This window comes from Dunckerocampus dactyliophorus, chromosome 6 (assembly GCF_027744805.1).
Source record: "Dunckerocampus dactyliophorus isolate RoL2022-P2 chromosome 6, RoL_Ddac_1.1, whole genome shotgun sequence".
Classification (NCBI taxonomy): Eukaryota; Metazoa; Chordata; class Actinopteri; order Syngnathiformes; family Syngnathidae; genus Dunckerocampus; species Dunckerocampus dactyliophorus.
The window spans coordinates 26,718,589-26,739,875 of record NC_072824.1 but is presented as its reverse complement, the minus strand read 5'-3'; the positions used below and the strand labels follow the sequence as shown (position 1 = coordinate 26,739,875).

Here is a 21,287-nt window from a genome sequence, read left to right as displayed (position 1 = left end):
CATTTAAAGCACATGCAAAGGTAAATAAAGCTGTTGCTGACCACTTACGACAATTCAAATACAGCTACTCACCAGCTTGTGGCGTTAATAAAAACCATATCCTTGCCAACAGCCACAGCTGTTAATGCCAGTGTTTTTTGACGTGCTAATTAGGGATCACGGTGGTTATGTGCTTTTGTAGACTGCGCATATGTTGTCCTATATCCAGTATAGTTCACCATTAATTATAACCATCAAAGACCAGACAATAAAAGCAGAAGTCAGGGTTTGTTGCAGGGCAGTTGTATTGCCTGTGTTTCATTTCAAATGGTTGGATTATATAGCCCATCTGGCCTGGGACTGCTTGAGTATACTCCATGAGGAAGTGTTGTGGGGCAAGGGGGGACTCTTGGGTCACTCCCACCATGAGCCATGTCTGGGTAAGGCAGAAAAAATGAACAGGTCATGGATAGATTGTTGTATTTTTCCAGCATCTTATATTGTTGTTATTTTGCATAACTGTAAGCACATATGAATTTTTAGATCTGATATTGGTTGTGTTGGATCGGCTTTGACTTACTGTATACTTAATAATAAACTCCTAAAGATGGAAGTCAAATTGAGAGCAATGTAAGTCATTCTATGTCTGAGCTTTGTACGCATGCTTGTGAGTGTGTATGGGACGTGGCCTGGCCTACTGCTACCAATTGTGCCAAAGGAGGGGAGGGTGTGCCATGCTTGGGTGTGGATCATGCGCTTACACTGGCCAAGCGTGCCTGACTTTAGGTGTGAAGTGGGCCCAGGCACGGCACGATTGGCCTAGTGTGAGACATTGCAGCTGTCTCTTCTATGCAGATTTGTGGCTGATATTACCGCCGTCTGTCTTGAGTCATTGGCGAAGTAATATGCCACTTCCATCTCTGCGTTAATCATTGTAGCACACCACTTTATTCTGAAACAGCTACTGTATGTACGGTAATTTATAGGGGTCTTTCATTTGGGTTAGTGGCCAACAAAACAATGCTGTGTATTAAAAGCAGTAGGCAAGATTGACCTGAGTGTATACGTCTGTGCCCTGTCCCATGTGTTAGTTTAACACTGTATTGTTCTTCCACAGATGAAGACCGTGAGTGTAGCCCTGGTGTTGTGTCTCAATGTGGGAGTGGACCCCCCGGATGTGGTCAAGACATCACCCTGCGCTAGATTGGAATGCTGGATAGGTGAGTTTTCCCAAATGAACAAATTAATTCATTGAAAAGCGCAATTTAAATCTCATGACAGGATGAACCTGTCTATTATGATGTGTGGATTAGATAATTATTATTATTATTATGAAGTGTTTTGTAATTTTTCTTTTAATGACCAGTGTCAATATAACAATTGAACAATTTGAACAATGCGTTAGACTTATTGGATAATTGATACGCCAATACAAACGACATAGCCAGCTGTGATACAATTGCTCCTCAACAGTTACAGTTCACAAATTTGCATTACAGAAAGTAATAGACTCCAAATGATCATTTAATTAATGCAGTCGCATCTCCGCTTGTGAAACAGAGAGCACAAGAGAAATAGTAAATGAGACTATGTAGAGAGAGAGAGAAATGACGTGCTGTTATGAAAACAAGATGAGGAAGACAAGCAGTACAGTATTTAGTTTGTTTCATAAAATAACAATGCATGGACCTGTGCTATATAAAAGGTATACTTACATTACTTCTGTTGTGGTCTGGTACTATTAAAAATAAAAAAAACTTAACTTAACCTTCTTGGAGTGGGGCAGTGCGCCTCCTAATATAATGAGAGGGGAAACACTGCATCACAGTAGTAATTGTTAATCTGTTGCATAAAGAACATTCAGTGCGTTTTTCTCTGCCTGGTGGGATTTAATCTGATACAATCTGCGATGTGTTATTCTTCCTACTAGATTGATTCACTTTCATAAATACTTAGGCATGGGCCGGTTACCAGTTTCAAGGTATACAATGGTATGAAAAGAGTCACGGTTTCAAAACCGCTTGAATCGATGTGCGGAACCACGGACAGGCATGAGCTGTGTTGCCAAAAGTCGGCAACGTAACCGTCGCGGAACAGCTAGCAGTGACGTTAGCTGCCTCGGTAGCATCAAGCAGCGCTGGTGCGACAAGACGTGTGCCCTCGTAGAGTTTAGCATCTCGTAGCATATGGATTTAGTGTGTATTTCACATGGCTTTGCAGCTATCGAACTAATGTGTAAGCACATAACACTATTTAAGTACATTTTCCACATGTTAACGTGAATATCATAACCTAATAAGTAGCAAATGTCATTGTTTAAGTGTAAACAAACATGTTTTGACGCTACATGTTGCATCTTAAAGCGTATAGTCAATGACAAAACACACCAATATAACACTATGAAGTGAAAACATTGCACTCACGTGAAAGGATTTATTCCATTTCCTTGTTATGCACATGCACAGTAGCTCTAGGTGGCAGAACTCGATGAAGGCACACGTGTCATCATTCCACCGGTACGGCCTGTTGTCATCGTTGTCGGCCGACGAGATGCGATTCGGAACGAGACAGAAGCCGAGGATAAGTGGTATAAAGCGTTTATTCTCCACTGAACAACAAGCAACAACCACTTAGCAACAGTTGCTAACAACAATCACATGACCCGGAAACGGAAGTGAAACATGGTGACGCAAGCAAATGAATCAAAAGTCAGTAAATACACAAACCAGCAATTCCAAAACACTTTTGGACAAGTTGTGACCTGCACATTCACCACACGACGATAACGTAACATTATGAGTTTTTAAAAATTTTGTATTTATGTTGTGACATTTTTTGAGCCACTGATTGAGCCTGTGATTGCATTTATTTACATTTAGTATGTTTTTTAGTAAAATTACTAAAAAGATTAGCCACTGCAGCTGCATTAAGAACTCCCTTTTATTTTTATTTATTTAGAAATACTTTAGTTATTTTTTTTATTATTTATTTTAAATATACTGTACTCTACTTCCATCATGTTCTATTATATTGTTTAAAAATTACTGTTCAACAGAAGGTTTGTTCTCTTCTTTTCAATAAAGATATTTGTAAATAACACTTCTAAGAGCTGAACTTATCAAACCGTGAAATCGTGATATTTTTGCCCAAGGTTATCATACTATTGGATAAGGAGTAAACATATTCATGTGTAAGACTTTGGTCATGTATGTCAAGGCATATCTGTTCAACTTTAGAGCTGTACTTTTACTCATATTTCAGTCTGCAGAGAGCATTCTATGTGTAGCTTTTCCTGGTAGAGAGAAGTTCACAATAACTTTGTTAGGACGCACGCGAAGGTTGTTGTAGGCGAGTAAATTAATACTATGACTCATGTCGGTTATCATTAAGAACTTGCGAGGAGCGATCACATTGCAGTCATCCTATGACTTGGCTACGTTGCACATGTGCATGCAATCATGCCATGCCTGGGCGCGGCTCAGTGTGCTCTCCCCAAACACGCCGGATTTTAGGCCTTTTGTGAATGCAGTAGGTTGGTCGATTTCCTGTTAAGCCAATAATGTAATGTAACCATGTTAGTGTTGTGAGTAAAATGGTTTTGCGTGAATTGTTAAAAGTGTTTCTCTGTGTTTGTCAGATCCTCTGTCAATGAGTCCACAGAAAGCCTTGGAGACGATTGGGGCTAACCTGCAGAAGCAATATGAAAACTGGCAGCCAAGGGTGAGTGACTTTTTGTAAACTAGCCCCTTCCATCTCTTATCCAGGATCAGCTCATTTGCTACAGTGATACAGGGACACTTCAGCCACTTCAGTCTTCAATATAACACAGAGACTGAATACATTTCAGTTGCTCCGAGACCTGACATTAGTTTTCACAGCTTCCCAGTTGACTTTGACCAAATAGCGTAGATGTCTTTTCTCATATCTTTTAAAAGGTACACGTTTTGGTGTGGCTTCCTTATGTGTTATGGTGATACAGCATCACTCCGCAGACACTATCGGCACGGTAGCCGCAGTTATTCTTTATGTCACAAGTCGCGTTTATGGTTTACCGTGAATCCACAAACATTAGACTCTATTACGTTTGTCACAAAGCTGTAAAGCAGTGTTCTACTATAGTGGAACCTGCACCAGAGCCAGTGCAAATTCATCCCTGTATTTTCATTTCATGCTCTTGCATTAATTCTTCCAGCCCGAGAGTGAATGCGGCAAACAGACTTGGCTACTGCCCACTCACTTTTTCTACCTACACTTCCTCCCACATTTTACTTGCCACTTCTTTTCTCCTTCTTACTTTTCGCCATTTTCATTTTCAGCTACACATTGTATATTTTTTTTCAGTCATTAGTTTTTCTTCGGTTCATTCTTCACCTGGATGTATGGTGAGCACCTGGTAATGTGTTTGTTAAAAAGTACACATCTTATTTGGTTAAAATGACAATTAGATTTTTTTAGTAAATGAAAGTTCCTTTTTGGCTGCAGTCCAGCATAAATAGTTCCAGCGTGCGGACCTGTTCTCCATCTCTGAACAATGGCGGCACACTGCTGTCGTCTCATCCACTTGTCTTTGTCTTTGTGTTTACTTATTTCACCGAGAAGGCCAAGTGTTGCCAAACAAGAGGACGGAAGACAGTTTTCAAGCTCTGGCTTCTCCCGCTGTATTTGTTTACCTGGTCATGTTTGAAAACTGCTTCTATGTGGGAAAATCTGAAAACCCCCTGCTTGGTGTTTTCGTGTATAGAGCCGAATCACTGTTTTTCAGAAACGATGATGTGAACAACCCGCCGCCATCGCGTGACCAGAAGTGGGCTTTGATGAGAAGCCAACGTAATATCTGAATATTTCGACGGACATGACTCGCCTGATATTTACTTGTCTTATACTCCATGATGACTCGTAGAAGTCCACTTCTCGTAACTCTAGATGAGCCCTGGAAGCCGGAAGACCACCGGACTTATGTGCGTGCGTTCTTTCTTCTTCTATGGTTTGGTGTGTTACGTGGTCCTGTCTGCGTGTCTTTTTACAGCGCCGCACATACGTAGGTGTGCCTTGTGTGTTACACCGTTGTCTCCCAGTGATCCGTTCCCTTCCGGATGCAACAATCTACTAATCCGGCACAGTGTGGACCACAATTTTGTTCAACCCGCCACAGCCCTGTCCGTTTGGACAGGGCCTTAATCTGAGGTGTAGCCCAGCTGACTTCAGATGAGAGGGGTGTACACCCTGGACTGGTTGCGGGCCAATCTCAAGACGGGCACATATAAACAAACAACTATTCACACTAACATCCACACCTATGGACAATTTAGTCTCCTATTAACATAAGGTTTTTCAAATTTGGCCGGAAGCCGGAGTTCCTGGAGAATACCAGGCTCACACCATGACAACATGCAAACTCCACAAAAGGATGCTCAATTGGAGAGTCTAACGCTCAATTTCCCGACTGTGCGGCCAACATAATAACCATTTGGACACCTTGCGGCCCCAATTGCAAGTCAATAAGTAAAACGCCTTTCTACTCAATTGAGGGCTGGTGCGCAGGTAGATGGAGAATGAACGGCGTGTTCCAGAAGCCGACTCATTGCTTCTCGTCATGCACTCAGTGCAGTCAGGGCCAATGAAAAAACCATTAGGATACTGGCAGACTTACGGACATCCCGCCAATGCATCTCTAAACAAATGTGTTTGTCTGCCGTGTCCTTGTTGGAGAGCGATTGACAATGCACATGGTTCACTTGCTCCTCATCATGTAAGATGTAGTCGTCTGTTTGATGCATGGATACCGAGATGATGTAGATTATTTGTGTATTCAAAACGTTTATTTTTGTAGCCTGTTTGGGGATTTTGGGACCCAAATGAAATTCTGGCTTATTGCAAATATGGCTCATTCATACGAAACATTGATTTTTGCTTCAGGGACAACAGAGTTAATCACATTTTTTTTTCCTCCTAAGTGGCAGGCATGTGCCATTGGTGACCGTGAGCAACATTTTAAATAGTAAAAGTAACTACAAGAATTCCGGCAGAAATTTTAAATGGGCCTTCTACCTGTTGCTAACCTTTGGTTCACCATTTGAGATTGTCTTGGTGGCTTTTGAGCTTTGCCATTTATACTATTTTAACCTGGGCAGCATGCCAATGGAATGGAATGGAAATGCTAACAAAGCTAATAGCTAGCATGCCAGAAGCCGATGTGGTTACGTTGTGATAACACAGGAATATCGCTTGCTTCAACAGACAGCTGCTGAAGTGCTAAATCTCAATGTGATAACTATAGAAAATGCTCACATGCTAAAGCTAGCACCTAGCAAGTGAGGTACTATGTAAAGTCCTAACTGATACCTATTTACATTTTGGGAGAATCCCAATAAAATGTAAATGCTACCAATGCTAACTGGTAGCATGCGATCGCCTAGCAAAAAAGCACAATGTCCCAGAAAGTGTCAAGGCAGTTCTATGGTGTGTTCTTACATCATGCTGTGAAAACACATCCAATTTGACATGAGTAAAATAGCTAAAATGCTAACATGCTAGGACCTAGCAAAATGACACTGAGTACCAAAAGCGGCAAGGCAGAAGCGGCTATTGAGTCGCAGGCAGAACCATAATAACAGTTATAGTGTCGAGTGACTTTTATGGTAAATGCACATATTGTACAGAAACATGTCTGCTAAAGTGAGAGATCACCTTATAGCCAGCAGTATTTGAAACCAAATCCCGTTTTTATCAAAGATGAGGTGACTCACAGAACACAATTTAGCTTTTCTGTGTTGCACACCTGCTGCAGGGACTGTACATTTTTAGTAAAATTGTGGCCAAAAAATGTCGGATGCAGGTAGGATAGTAATTTTTTGACCCACAAATTATTAGGAACAATTGTAATGAAAGTAATTTGGTTATTTACACAAATGACAGACGATGCCTGAGTCAGAAGTCAGATTGATATGTTGACTTTTGAAGTCATTTGTACTTCTTCCATCACTTCTTTCCTGTTCTTACTGCAGTTTCCATGACTTTGTGGATTATTTCGACGGTCTTATTTTGAGTGGTTCTGATTATTCAGTTTGCTCAAAGTGGAGGCTGTAATTAATTACTTGCCAGAGGAGCGATTGCATTAATGAAATGATTAATAAATCCAATTTAATTATGCACACAAATGTATAGTCACGGGTGCGCGAGCATATTGTGGGTTTAACTCTTGGATCATTTTGAGTCTGTGTGTTTTATTTCTATTTTGATGGAAGTACAAAGATTTTTTTTTTTTATGGCTCAGTCACACTCCTTCCCTACCTGAACGTCAAATCATCTCATTGATTTTTTTTCTTTCCCACCATCCTTCTTCCCTCTCTTTGATGTTTTAACCGTCAGAAATAATCTGCTGGCAACTGCTTCATTTTTTGAAGATGGCGTCCCAAAGGACCAGCTGCTTCGTGTGGGGTACTGACACGTGGTTTTGTGTTGGCCTCTGTGTGACCTGAGCTTTGTCTGAATGACATAAACGATTGTTTTATTATCTTTCTGTGTTGGTGTTAAAGGCTACCGACACAGTTAATACACTCATGTCCACTTACGTAACCAGACGAGTATCACCACGGTGCTGGTATCCTCTTATTGGGAGCTTGTGTGTCCACCGGATACACCCACAACACCGGGACCGTAGAGTTGCTAACCATGAAGTTCAGCTACGCTTTAATTCCCATATTCCAGGTTTCTTTGCTCAACCTCTTAAACTCTGGACCATTTTGCTAGAAAACGGCATATCCAAAATACAAAGTTTTTCTGTGCGTGTACATCAGGGGTGTCCAAACTATTTCCACTGAGGGCCGCATACTGAAAAATCAAAAGATGCGGCGGCCGCTTTTACATTTTTTTTTTGCCCAAACAAAAATATTTCATATAATGTATACATATTTACACATATAAGATATATTTATTCATTTTATCAGTGACAAAAGGTATTATTATTATTATTATTATTATTATTATTATTATTATTATTATGAACCGTTTCTCCTCGTATTACTTTTTGGCTGTTTTAAATTTTTTTTTTTTTACAAATATTTCAATGTTCTACGTGTAAATTTTTTTCTCACACTAATATAACTTATTCTCATAATATTTTGACTTTATTAGCATAACGTTATAGAATCAAATTTTCCTGAAATTTCAACTTAATTCTTTGTTTGGTTTGTCTCTTTTATTGCAACTTTCTTCCTGTAATATTTCAACTTTATGCTATTTTTTTCTGTTATTATAATGACTTTACTCCCTTAATATTTTGTCTTTATTCTTGTAAAATGACTGCTTTTTTTCATTTTTGCTGCTGTTTTTTTTTTAATTTTATGTTATTTTTTTAATCGTATTTTTAGAATGTGTCAAGGGCCAATAAAAAAAGCAGTCGCGGGCCGCAAATGGCCGCCGGGCCGCACTTTGGACACCCCTGATCTACATGGATGATCTTGTATGAAAGTAAGGAGGAGACATTGATGGTTACTGTAAATGTGAACATGTACGTACATATCTATGCTGCTGGGGAAGTAAGTGTAAATGCAGCTTTGTCAGCGGGTTCTGTTTATCTGTAGAGGAACGATGCTTGTACCGTTAGTAGGGCTGAGTGTCCGCTTTTAAGCTAGGCGAGGTTTGTCACATTACCTTTTTTGTTTTATGAAATGATTTATGACGTATGCCGGACCAGGACCGTGTGCTTGTTTTCAACATGTTGCCATAGCGACACAGACACAACCCAGAAGCCTCCCGTGGTCCTGTGGAGGGTGCTTGTCATAAATTGGTCCCTGCCGAGAAGATTGTGACTGTGTGGCAATTATTGATATTTCCTAACATTGTATTTAGGGCATTTTATGTACTCTACTCTGTGTGTGTGTGTGTGTGTGTGTGTGTGTGTGTGTGTTGGCACTAACCTGCTGGAAAGGTTGCAGAGCAGGAGGGGACAGCACAGGAGGTCAGGATGTGACTCAGTGAACAGAGATTAAAGATCTCCCTTAAAGACCTCCCTCCTTTTTGATTCAGCTTTTTTTTTTTTGTTTAGTTTTTTTTTTTTTTTTACTCACAAGAAGCTTTGAACACTTTTTTTTGCCATCACTGCATGTGCACGCAAATCTCACTAGTGTTACTAAGTGTTTATTTTTGGGACTATATAATGTAGATTAGATAACATTAGATCAGATTTTAGGGGTCCCTTGGTTATCCCTTGGGGAAAAGGTTCAAGTAGCAGCAGTTTTGGGGATATCGGACGATTCTTACATATGAAGCCAATGTTATCCGCCGATCTGATCTACCTCCGCCAAGGTCTGAAAGTCAGCCACTGTCTTCTTTTGCTCTGCCAGACTGACAGCTAACAATCGAGCTAAACCTCAAGCTAAAGCTAACCGAAAAAGAGCCAGGCAGCGGCCTGCTGTTAGCACTTATGAGCAGTGAAAAGAGCAAATGATGGCCTTCGTGGCATTGAACGACCAGCCATTTTCGGGTCGTGCGCTTTATTTTTGGAGTGATGCTCAAATTAGTCTGCAGTGGAACCTGTTTTGCAAGTTTTGTTTTTTTTTAAAATGTGAACAATAAAAGATGAAAGGATTACAATTTAGTTTATATTTGAGAGAACTACCTCACGTGCAGTTAAAACAGCAAGTTTGTATTGTTTCACAGGTATTGTTCTATTTAAAAAAAAAAAACAAAAACAACAAAAACAAAAGATTGGAACATTGAAGGTGTATGCGGTCAGTTATGGAAAAAAAAAATCAGTATCGACCAAAATCGGAATTGACAGGACGGCATTTTTAAAGCCAGAAAATTGTAACCTGTGCACCCCGAGTACTGTATATGGGACAGTAATAATAGCAGCATAGCACAGTGAAAATAAACTAAGACAGTATAAAGACAGCTGTGATAGTACAGTAAACATATATACAGCACATAAGCCATACTATTGCATTGTCCATTTAAAAACTGTACTCATCTATATACTAGTATACACTTGGCGAGCGTGACAAATGGAGACTTTCATATTCAGTGTTGAGTGCTCCTCCCCATCCTGTCTCCTTTTCTGCAAGTCATCCAAGTCACTTCACCGCCTGCCACCTCAGCTTGACTACTTGAATCCGATCGAAGCCCTTAGTCATTATGTCGCTACTCAGTCACCTGAAGCGATAATTAAAATTTTAAATATGTGTAGCAATTTCCTACATTGCCTGACACATAAGAGTGTCAGGCGATGGAACTCTATTGTCACTGACCCAAATACATTTTACAAAGATTTTTATTGAACGGTTCTAAAATGCCTGACCCAAAAACAGGGGGCAGCGTGGTTGCATTTGTGTTGCGATGGTCACCGCTACGCCACGCGTTTATCAATCTGCACATGCTATACAGCCACATAAGCAGAAGAACGTCAGCGAATAGCGCAAAGCAAACAGAAGACGATTCAAATCGCAAGCACTTTAGTGAGCAGCATGTTATGAATAACTATGCTTTTTAGAATTCCGTTTTATACCGTATTTTACCAGCGTAAGGTGTGTACTATTGTGTCAGTTAATAAAATATCCTTTTAATTAAATGCAAAAACCCTTCCATTCATTGATGCAATACATCATTGGATAATTCTGCCCAGTATTTCAGAAGCGGATATAGCTTGGCTAACTCTTCAATGGAATGTCATCTTCTGCACACTTGCTACAAAATCCTTAACAAACTGTAATGCCCTTGCTTATGGTTCAAGAAGACATAGTCACCCATGCGATTCCAATTGCGTTATTAATGTAAGGTACTTTTTATGACACCTTAGACAGGATGTGCCGTACAACGCTCTTATTTTGAAGGCCGCAAGTGTGCTGCGAGAATGTCGGTTGACGGTTAAGGCGAGCTCGTCCTTATTTCACTCAGAATTACACTCGGAAAACGCTCAGTTTTAATTAACAAGCGGTAAAACCCAACACGGTGTAAACAAAGACACAGGCGAACTAGCATGCTCTGGTAAACTAAGCTAACCCAGCTCGCTTCCATTCAGTTTGTCCACCAACTTTTGGCGTAGTTTCAGGTCGCCGTTTCAACATGTTTAGTTTGGGAACGGGCGGATTAGTGTTTGTGATGAGATTCCGCCACGATTGCAGGAGAAATGCTTCCCCACGCAAACGTCACAATGACAGCATTTCATTTGCATTTCCATCAATTTCCGTGAGATTCCACTTTTAATAGTGGGTTCCATTTTTATTGGCTAATTCTGCGATTCTGTTAACACGGAAATGTAATCGCCAAGTTTTTTGGTGTCTTTATATCATTTATAGGGCCCAATGAAATCTGCTTTACTGTTTCTCAAATTCTGTTAAATGTTTTGCTAATTTCTGTTTTTTCTGTTACATTTTTTTTTTTTTTTTAAGAATTCCCGTTTTTATCATTTACACTTATTTTACCACAATAGAGTGTGTGCTTTTTGAGTCGGGGATTAAAATGGCTGTTAATTAAATGCAAAAATCCTTACATTTATTGATGCAATTACATCATATAACAGTTAAAAGTCTGATTCAAATATTCTGCTATTAAAGAAACCAGTGTTAGGTTAATAGATTTTCAGATATATGTGCCGTCTCTTGATTTATTTGGCACTGCTAACATACAAATATATATATCTATATCAAATCCTGCCCTGTCATTTATCTTTCTTTCAATAAAATGCAGTAAAAATGGGCATATTTCAGACATGGTAATGGTAATTGCATAATTTATTTTGAACATGTATACAAGTTACCTTGGAATACATCACATAATTCACAGTTCTACATGTCCAAAAAGGAGTAGGAAGAAGCAAAGCTTATATAATCCTACCCCCCATCCATTTCACATCAATTGCAATTCATTTGTTCATTTTCTGTGTTCCAAAAGTACTCTTTGCTAGTTTAAAGTACATGCTGCAGGAAAAGGATAAGGTAATATGATAAGGTAATATAAGGTAACAGTGTGACATGTGATTAATCATGATCAATTAATTTGAAAACCGTGATTAATCTGATTAAAAATGTAATCATTTGACAGCCATAATATACATTCAATTCCACAAATTCATGTTTGCAACAAAAGCTTATTATATATAAAAAAAAAACGATCTGGATCAGATCGGATTGGAAGCCAAAAATGTGGATCGGGACATTCCTAATATTTACTTGTGGGGGAAAACCTTTTTTCCTGTGCTGTACAAGCTACCTGTTTGACAACTCAAGTAGGTGGGAGAATCGCTGACCGCTCCAAAAATAAATTTGGCTGGCTATCTTTTTGGCAGCATTCCTGCAAATATCACCACCTGTGCAAGAAATAGAACGTTATAAATAAATGAGGCTCTTCCGCTTCTAGGGTCAGCAGTGCTTTTGGCTAGAAAGGTGTTTTCTAAAGGTTCAGGCCCTGTCCACACAGGAATGCGCTTTCTTTTTTTTTTATCCAGTTGAAAAAACACTGCGTCCACACGGTGTCAGATAAGTAAATACTCACATCCACACAGGAACATTTTTACGTTGGATCACTAGGTGAAAACGATGTTATACGTAAGGCACACCTATCTGTGGTGCTGTAAACATATACGCAGACACAACCACGTGACACACAACGTATAAAAGAAAGAAGGCATAAGTACATAAGTACAAGGATTTGACAAGTGTAATTGTGTATGCGCCTCTGCTCCACGTGTAGTTCGTAGAGGGCAGCAAGGTTTTGTTGCAATAGTGCTAATAGCATTAACTGCAGTACAAACACACCTCTGTTGTCCACCTTTATTGTTGTTTTGCATGCAGCGCTCCCTATTGTTCTTCTGATCACGGGGCGGTGACATCATTGTTTTCAGAAAGTAGCAGTTTGCTTGTCTACACGGAAACGGAAACGACAAGCCGGCGTTATCAGATTTCCCCACTCTGGAAGGCGTTTTTTAAAAAAATAAGCTGATAAAATACTGCTGTTTTCACCTGAAAATGTCCCGCGTGGACCAGGGGTGGGGAAACTTTAACTCGCGGGCCGCATCGAGTTAATAAAATTGGCGGGGAGGCTAGAATACATATTTACACACACACAAACACACGCACACAAGTTTAAGCGTATAATTCCAACAGTCTTATTTTATATGTAAAAGTGTCATACAATCTGCTATATGTGCTTGTGTCCCTTCTTTCTGGAGCACTTTAAACATCAGACCGCATCAAATAACAAAATCAAATTTTACAGTTTTTCTTACTGAATAAGACACCCGGAATGTCATGAATAAAGGATATGTGATATACAATATGAACTACGAACAATAAAAATTGACCACTAAAGAGTATGTGAACGTCCCTCCTTTTTTACTTCCCAGACAGCGCAGTGGGTAGGTTAAGTTCTGTGTCGCGTATTTGTTGACTTGTGTTTGGTTGGCACCATTGGTGAGGAAGTTGTTTGGATCGCTGCATGTGAAAAGCTACTTAAACCATCAAAAGGTTGTCTCAGATTGACTGACTCTGACGACTTGCAGGTCATGTTGCCAGCTTTTATGTGAAAAGTTTAATTTAAATACTAGTTTGCCCACCCCTGGTGTAGACAGTCCCTCAGTTCGTATGAACCTGGCTTTGGGACCAGAGCATGTGCGGTGTGGTGCTTTGTGTGGTGTAATGTATGCAACACAAACGGTGCAGCAGACTGATGACTGAGCAGATGATGACAGGTTTTAAGGTTACAAACACTGTCTGTCAATGCAGCAAATGTGCATCGAGAAACCTCTTTGTTCTCTGACGGGCAGTTCAAATTAGTCGGCTCCACTATAGTATGTAATAATTATCAAGTGGTTTCAGTTAAAAAGAAGCATCTTCCAATTATGCACTCTGCAGATCGGGTCCTCACGTCCCTGGCCTCATTAGTAGAAAATAAGACAGTATGTCACAAGACCCTCAGCTCTGTCCATCTAAATTCTCTCCTACTGTCAACGACACTGCCTTGAATTTTCCCCTGATTGTTAGTGAATGCGCTCACTCTGGACTAATTAGTGGGACAGCCTTCTGTCGAGATTGTAAGCGTACCTCTATGAACCATCAGTTTTCAGCTAATGTCCCCCTCCCTGCTCTCTTAATGGTCCTCTCTCTCGGTCTTGCTCTGTCTCAAGGCGGCATGGGATATTTGTATCTATGACCTGACTAGTAGGGGCCTTTTAATAGGCACATTTTGGAACATCACTTCTGCCTGGTTGTCCATCTCTGGACACAATCACACTTAACCCTGGCATGGAAAGAAAGACATTTGTTCAGTGCAGTATAACTGGCCACCGGTCACTGATTATGTTCACTACATTTCACTACAGTTCTGGCAGTGAGAGTTAGAGCGAGGTGGTTACATCAAAATTCTACTTATGAAATGCTGCCCGAATGTATGGAAATGGCCAATCCTTTCTTTTCAGTTTTGATGTAGTGAGAAGTTCCTTTGAGCAGTCCAGCCAAGTACTGTAGTGTCATACAAGACTCATGCAACACACAAGTATGGCTGTGCAAAAAAAGACATCTTGATTCACACTAACGTGAGGTAATTTCACAGTGTTTTATAATATATTACTAATAATAGATATTGTATTTAACAAGTTGTATCACACAAACGCTGCCATACTCACCGAGTCATGCTGCACCAATCCCCACAGGAATGCATGCAATTTATTTGTGGTGGTGGGTTGCCGAGGGTCACACGTCATCGTCTGATTTGCATAAATGGCAATGACCCAAGTGCATGTAATTAATAGGGGAATAGAAAAAGTGATGCAGTAACCCTTCATTTATAGTGGTTAATTGGTTCCAGACCCGGCCGTGATAAGTTAATTTCCAAGGACAATTTCCAAGTTAGGATTCTTTATTTATAAATAGAATATTTTTGTAGGTTGAGCCGGTAGAAAACCTGTTTACGACCTTTTAAATAGAGCCCTCTAGACATGAAATAACACCCCTACAGTGACCTCTCATATTACCCAATATGGTAGACATAATCAGAGCAAATAAGCAATTTAAGACATGAATATGACTTGGGCTCGTGTATGTTGCAGTAAATGTGTGGACGACAGGAAGTGATGTCGGGGTTCAAAGTTGAGTTTTACCTTTTGAATGGATCATGGCCGCAACAGTAGCCCGTGCTATTATTATGATTATTATTGTTGTTATTGCGTTTAGGCGATAATCAGTTGACCACATTCATTCATTCATTCATTCATTTTCTAAGCCGCTTAATGCTCATTAGGGTCGCAAAGGTATGCTGGAGCCTATCCCAGTTAACTCTGGGTGAGAGGTGGGTTATACACTGGACTGGTTGCCAAACATATGAATGTGAGTGTGAATGGTTGTTTGTCTATATGTGCCCTGCCATTGACTGGCGACCAGTCCAGGGTGTACTCCGCCTGTCGCCCGAAGTCAGCTGGGATAGGCTCCAGCATACCCCCACGACCCTAATGAGAAGCGGCATAGAAAATGGATGGATGGATGGTTGCCAAATAACCTTTCACACTCATATTCATATATATGGACAATAGCGTCGCCAATTAACCTAAGATGAATGTTTTTGGAATATGGGTGGAAGCCGGAGTACCCGGAGAAAACCCACGCACGCAAGGGGAGAACATGGTTTGCATGGCTTTCGATCTGAACGGGTACAAATCTTTTATTTTTAGTTTTTATAATAAGCTTTTGTTAAACGCATTAATTTGTGGAATTGAATATGTTTATGAAAATAGCTCTTCAAAACATTAAAAATAATGCAACCAAAGTATTGATGAATTTACTTTATTACACAGCATGGCCAACAATGTTGTTTGGCTTTTTTAGCAAACCTCTGAGAGTCAGGTCCCTAATCAAATAAAAGAGCCAATAAAAGTCCATCCAATAAAAGATAAAATTGGAAAAAATGGGCGTGCAAAATACTTTTAGGGTAGGACTAATCATTTGACATGGTTATATATCAATTTGTGGTATGATTTAGAATATATGACTTTTTTTTTTTTTTTTTTTTTTTTTTTTACAAACTCTCTTCAACGCATTAGTAATTTATTGACGGTCCCTAGTATAAACAACGAGCGGTTGCAGCGGCACTTCCCGTATGAGCTCCCCGCACCATGACACAACAGTCCGGGCACAGTGAGGGGGAACTACCTCTGTAGCTACGGAGCCGAATATCCAACGTCCAACGTGAAACTAACTTCACCACGGTACACCGCAGACATGTCTGCATGGTGATGTTGCATTTTCGTCTTCTTGCGAGTGGCGGGAGTTGAGTGGCAACCAGCTTTGAGGTGCATTACCACACCTAGCATGTTGGAGTGTGGCCCAGCGTTATGAACGTTAAATCTTCCCGATATTATCCATTTTTCAAAATACAGCAGATCAGCAGACAGTTAACTGCACGATAAATAAAAACAAACTCCATAATTTTGCTGGCCTCAATATATTGACATGTGCATGTGTGTTTGTTTTCCTCCGCTCTGTCTACCAAACAGGCTGGCTGTCAAGAGTATTTTACACTTAAATATTTCAGATCATCAAACAAATTTAAATATTAGTCAACGTCAACAGAACTGAACACAAAATGCAGTTTTTAAATGAAACTTTGTATTGTTAAAGGAGAAAAAAATCCAAATCTACATGGCCCTGTGTGGCAAAATTGATTTGACCCCCGTTAAAAATAACTGTGGTTTATCACACCTGAGTTCAATTTCTGTACTGCCACAGCTGTTCTCAAACAAGAAATCACTTAAATAGGACCTGCCTGACAAAGTGAAGTAGACCAAAAGATTCTCAAAAGCTAGACATCATGCAGAGATGTAAAGAAAATCAGGAACAAATGAGAAAGAAAGTTATTGAGATCTATCATTCTGGAAAAGGTTATAAAGCCATTTCTAAAGCTTTGGGACTCCAGCGAACCACAGTGAGAGCCATTATCCACAAATGGCGAAAACATGGAACAGTGGTGAATCTTCCCAGTAGTTGCCGGCCAACAAAAATTACCCCACGAGTGCAGCGACGACTTATCCAGTCACAAAGTCACAAGTCACAAAAGACCCCACAAGCACATCCAAAGAACTGCCGGCCTCACTTGCCTCAGTTAAGGTCAGTGTTAATGACGCCACCATAAGAAAGACACGGCGCAAAAACGGCCTGCATGGCAGAGTTCCAAGACGAAAACCACTGCTGAAGAAAAATAACATTAAGTCTTATCTAAATATTGCCAGAAAACAAAATCTTGATGATCCCCAAGACCTTTGGGAAATACTTTATTGTGTGATGAGACAAAAGTTGAACTTTTTGGACGGTGTGTGTCCTATTACATCTGTCATAAAAGTAACGCCTCATTTCAGAAAAATAACAAAAAACTGAAAAAAATCCACAAAATAATTTTTAATAGACAGTTTTGTAGCTTCCTTTTTGTATCTGACACGCCTCTTGCCATCATAATAAGCTGCTGCTTGTCTTTGGGTTGTTTGCAACATATGAATCCACAAGGTATTACCGGCATACCGAATCAAATATATTGACTTAAACCACCTGATCACAGCTTTTGGTAATGTAAGGAGAGTCATCCTGAAGAGTCAAGTTTATAAAGCCAGTAAATCTGCATTACAGCTTGTCTTGGTTTGGAAAATCCTCACAAAACCACAAAGCTCAGCTGTGAAGAGTGTGACAGTGTTATTTTATTCTTTTTCACTGTCCCTCTGCATTATTAAACAGAGAGGAAAGTCTTTTCAGGATTAGAGGGTTTTTTTTTTAAACCACCACAGGCACTGGACAATTGCTCATTATACAAGTCCTCTGCGCTCCACTACTCCTTTTCCCTTATTTCTCTGTATCAGGCTTCATCCGTCTTTTTTTCATGCCTTGCCAATGCTAGGATGCCCTTGTCATCCTATCATCTTTTATGCAGCCATTTCAGGTTTCATCCTGCTGTTCTTGCTTTGTGTGTGAACTGCAAATGCAATGGAAAGGCTTAACAGAATGATAATGTAACAATTACCTTGCAAAACAACATTTACTATGTTTATGTGCACTAAAAATAAGGAATGTTTGCATTAATTAGCTCGAAAGCAGCTTTTTGAAACTCATCAATCAGATTGTGTTCGGCTTTTTTAAGGTCGGATTAACACAGGTAGACAATGTGATTGGAAACCAGGTTCCTCTTGCATGTGTAGACTTCCATCGATCAGTCGTCAGAGCGAGCTGTCTACGCATGCGCCATTCTCCATGGAGTGCTAATGGTGCAACATTAGCAACATTAAATTCACAGGAGAAGAAGTCCAAGCTGGAGGGAGGGGGGCATGTGTACACCAACAAGGAGAAAAAATTATACACAACCTCAAATAAATCAGTATTTTTAAAGTGCATGGATGAAGTATCAGCCTACCTGTTTCACAACTGTCTCAACATTGTAGAAGACAGTTTTAATACATGACATGACGTCTGAAACCGTATCAAACAGACAGATCTTCACACCAAAACCTCTGTTATAAAACAGAGAAAATCAGAGGGCCAAGCTGGATGGCAGAGAAACAACTGGGCATGCCGCTAGAAGACACAGTGACTGTTAAATCTCCAAAAAGTAGAAGAAGTCCAAGCGAGAATGTCCTCGGAGCATGGAAGAAAGAACCAGCGCCTTCCAGCTACAATCAAATCTGTTTTAAGTGGCCAGACAGCCAATCAGCAGCAGGGGCGTCCAGTTGTCCCGACTCCAGCTGGAATGAGGGCATCTGGAAACAGAAAAAACACAATGAGGAACAGAAGGCGAGGGCAGACAAAGTGCAGAACAGGAGTGGCAAACATGGAATGTAACACTTCTTCCTTGATTGCTCAGTTTAGACAGCCAGCCGATTCTTGGAAGGGTCCTGATGGTTCAGAACTTTTGGATGGTAGAGACCAACAGTGCTCATTGGGACCTTCAAAACAGCAGACATTTTTTCTGTGCCCTTCCCCAGATTTGTGCCTCAAGATAATCCTGTCTCGGAGGTCTACAGACAATTCCTTTTTCTTCATGCTTTTTTTCTGCCCTGACATGCGCTGTCAACTGTGGGACCATATACAGACAGATGTGGGCCGTTCTAAGTCATGTCCAATCAACTATTTACAACAGATCGACACTAGCGAACCCGTCAAAACATCTGAAGGCTGATCAGTGGAAACAGGATACACCTGAGCTCAATTTTCAGCTTCATGGCAAACATTGTGAATACTTATGTTCTGTACATGAGATTTCTGAAGTTTTTCATTTTTAATACATTTACAAACTGCAAAAAATAATTTATTTCATTTTGGAATAAGGCTGTAATAGCAAAATGTGCAAAGTGGATCGCTGTGAATGCATTCCGGATGAAAGCTGCATTGCTGTGTGCTGCTAATTGAGTCGTCTGTTCACCACTTAATATTTGCCGCAGAGGAAGAACAGCGAATTGGGGGGGGAGCTTCATGTTAGCTGACTGATGTCATATGACAACTACAAAGTCACATTTACGACGTGGGCAACACATGCGATCGACCCACTCTACCGGTCGATTGACGTAATGGGCAGCCGTGATATATAGTGTCGTGGAAAAGCATATGACTTGACATTTTGCCCAATGGTGTATTAAAAATGTGAATTTTGTCTCACTCCCCTCACATTATTTCACTACACTTTAGAGCCGTGACTCCTTTATTGCCCACCACATTTATGACTTCAACTGATTGTTGTCTTGATTATACTATCGAATGAGTCCACATTAGGGTGCAAAATATGTGAATATCAATAAATGAAAAGTGGTCGTTTAACATTATCATTATCCATTTTGTCTTTATAGAAATACATTTTTGGAATAATTACCAAGAATCTTGATTATAATCATAATGACTAGAAAGAGCCCCCCGCCACAGCAAACACCACACCCATAAATTATCACATTTAAATTACATTTGTAGATATACAGCCTCCGCTCTTGTGGGAAGACGTCGTACAAGATTTTGGAGTGTGTGTAAAGCATAGAATTGTCCAAAGTTCATTCACATACGTACATCTACTGTGTGACCATATAGTGTAGATCTACAAATGTTACAGGTATCTATGGAAACTTGTGAAGGTTTGTCCAGAAAAGGTTGTAAATGAGATTTGCTGAAAATCCCTCTGGTGGCTTTTGTTTAAGACTACATTTTGAAGCTGTTAGTCCAGCCATGGGAAAATGATGCCCCACGGGTCATATACGCCCCATTAAGCTTTTTAATCCATCAAATTTTTCAATATTTTATTAAAAGCGTTTAACACCTAAGCTGTCTCCAGTGGAAGGATTTACAATGCTATTTTTAAAGTTACCATACCGTAAATCAGTCTATGACTGGTTAAGTCTATGGTTAAGTACCAGCACTTTGATAAAGAAGGTGAGAAACACTATTTAATTAAAAAAAATAAAGTACAAAGGTACTGTCTGTGTGGCTCCCTCCTCCACTCCTTCCTTTCCAGTCCTTGCCAACATATCCGTACAACGTACGGAATGGTAAATGGTCTTTCACTTCTATAGCGCTTTTCCACTGCTAGCACATTTGCCTACTGATGGGTTGGGAGACAACCACTCTACCACCTGAGCCATGCCACCTCGTATCCCAATGTATATTAGCAGATTTATCTGTTCTTTGGAACATGAATTTCCTCTTTAATGTTATTTCGCCAATAAAAGTGTGCAAACTTATGATTAAGACCTCACTTGACTGCTTTTTTTGACAATATGTTGAAAAGGGCCGAATGATTTGTGTGATTATTTGTGACAAAAAGTGTTATTTCCACATGATTCATTTCAATTCCTTATGGTAGTGTTTTTGCTATCAGCTCCTTTGATTTAGATGTTACATTTGGCTGTATTTTCATTTTAGTACTATTTAGTTTTTCATTCCTAATGATAAATGTGTGATTATTATTCCTGTTGTTTCCCTGTGTCATTTGTAACTGGAAGATCTTAATAATGTAAAGTCTCTAGTGCATCTCTGAAACAGAACAGAAAAAGGCTGCATAGTCTCTCAACAGGAGGCTGGCAGGGATGGGTTGGTGACGTGTCTTCATTCCCTCTGCTCAACCGACCTGTTGTGAACTGACTCAGCCAAGCTCACAGGCCTCAGCGGGACTGTCATCACTCGTGAAACGACACACAGCCCTGACCACAGGCTGCTCTCTATTAAACTTGATTGTGTCTTTCGGACAAATTTGTTCAATGATTTCACCGCTTTCATTCAATTTCACCCACAAGCGTGGTAACTGTATGTCTTTGGATGTGGTTGTTTGACCACTTTCTATGCGTAAAAAAAGTAGCAGACCCTTTT

At 40.0% G+C, this 21,287-nt stretch overlaps 1 protein-coding gene across 7 annotated transcripts in view; it reads left to right on the top strand.

Moving 5' to 3' along the window:
• Positions 1 to 21,287, top strand: part of rptor (regulatory associated protein of MTOR, complex 1) — a 178,415-nt gene that overhangs the window by 20,925 nt on the left and 136,203 nt on the right. For all 7 annotated transcript variants that reach the window (XM_054778400.1, XM_054778398.1, XM_054778397.1 and 4 more), the window contains exons 4-5: positions 1,097 to 1,199; positions 3,617 to 3,699. In XM_054778400.1, coding sequence (XP_054634375.1) covers positions 1,097 to 1,199; positions 3,617 to 3,699 — 186 coding nt within the window. The remainder of the gene's footprint in view (positions 1 to 1,096; positions 1,200 to 3,616; positions 3,700 to 21,287) is intronic.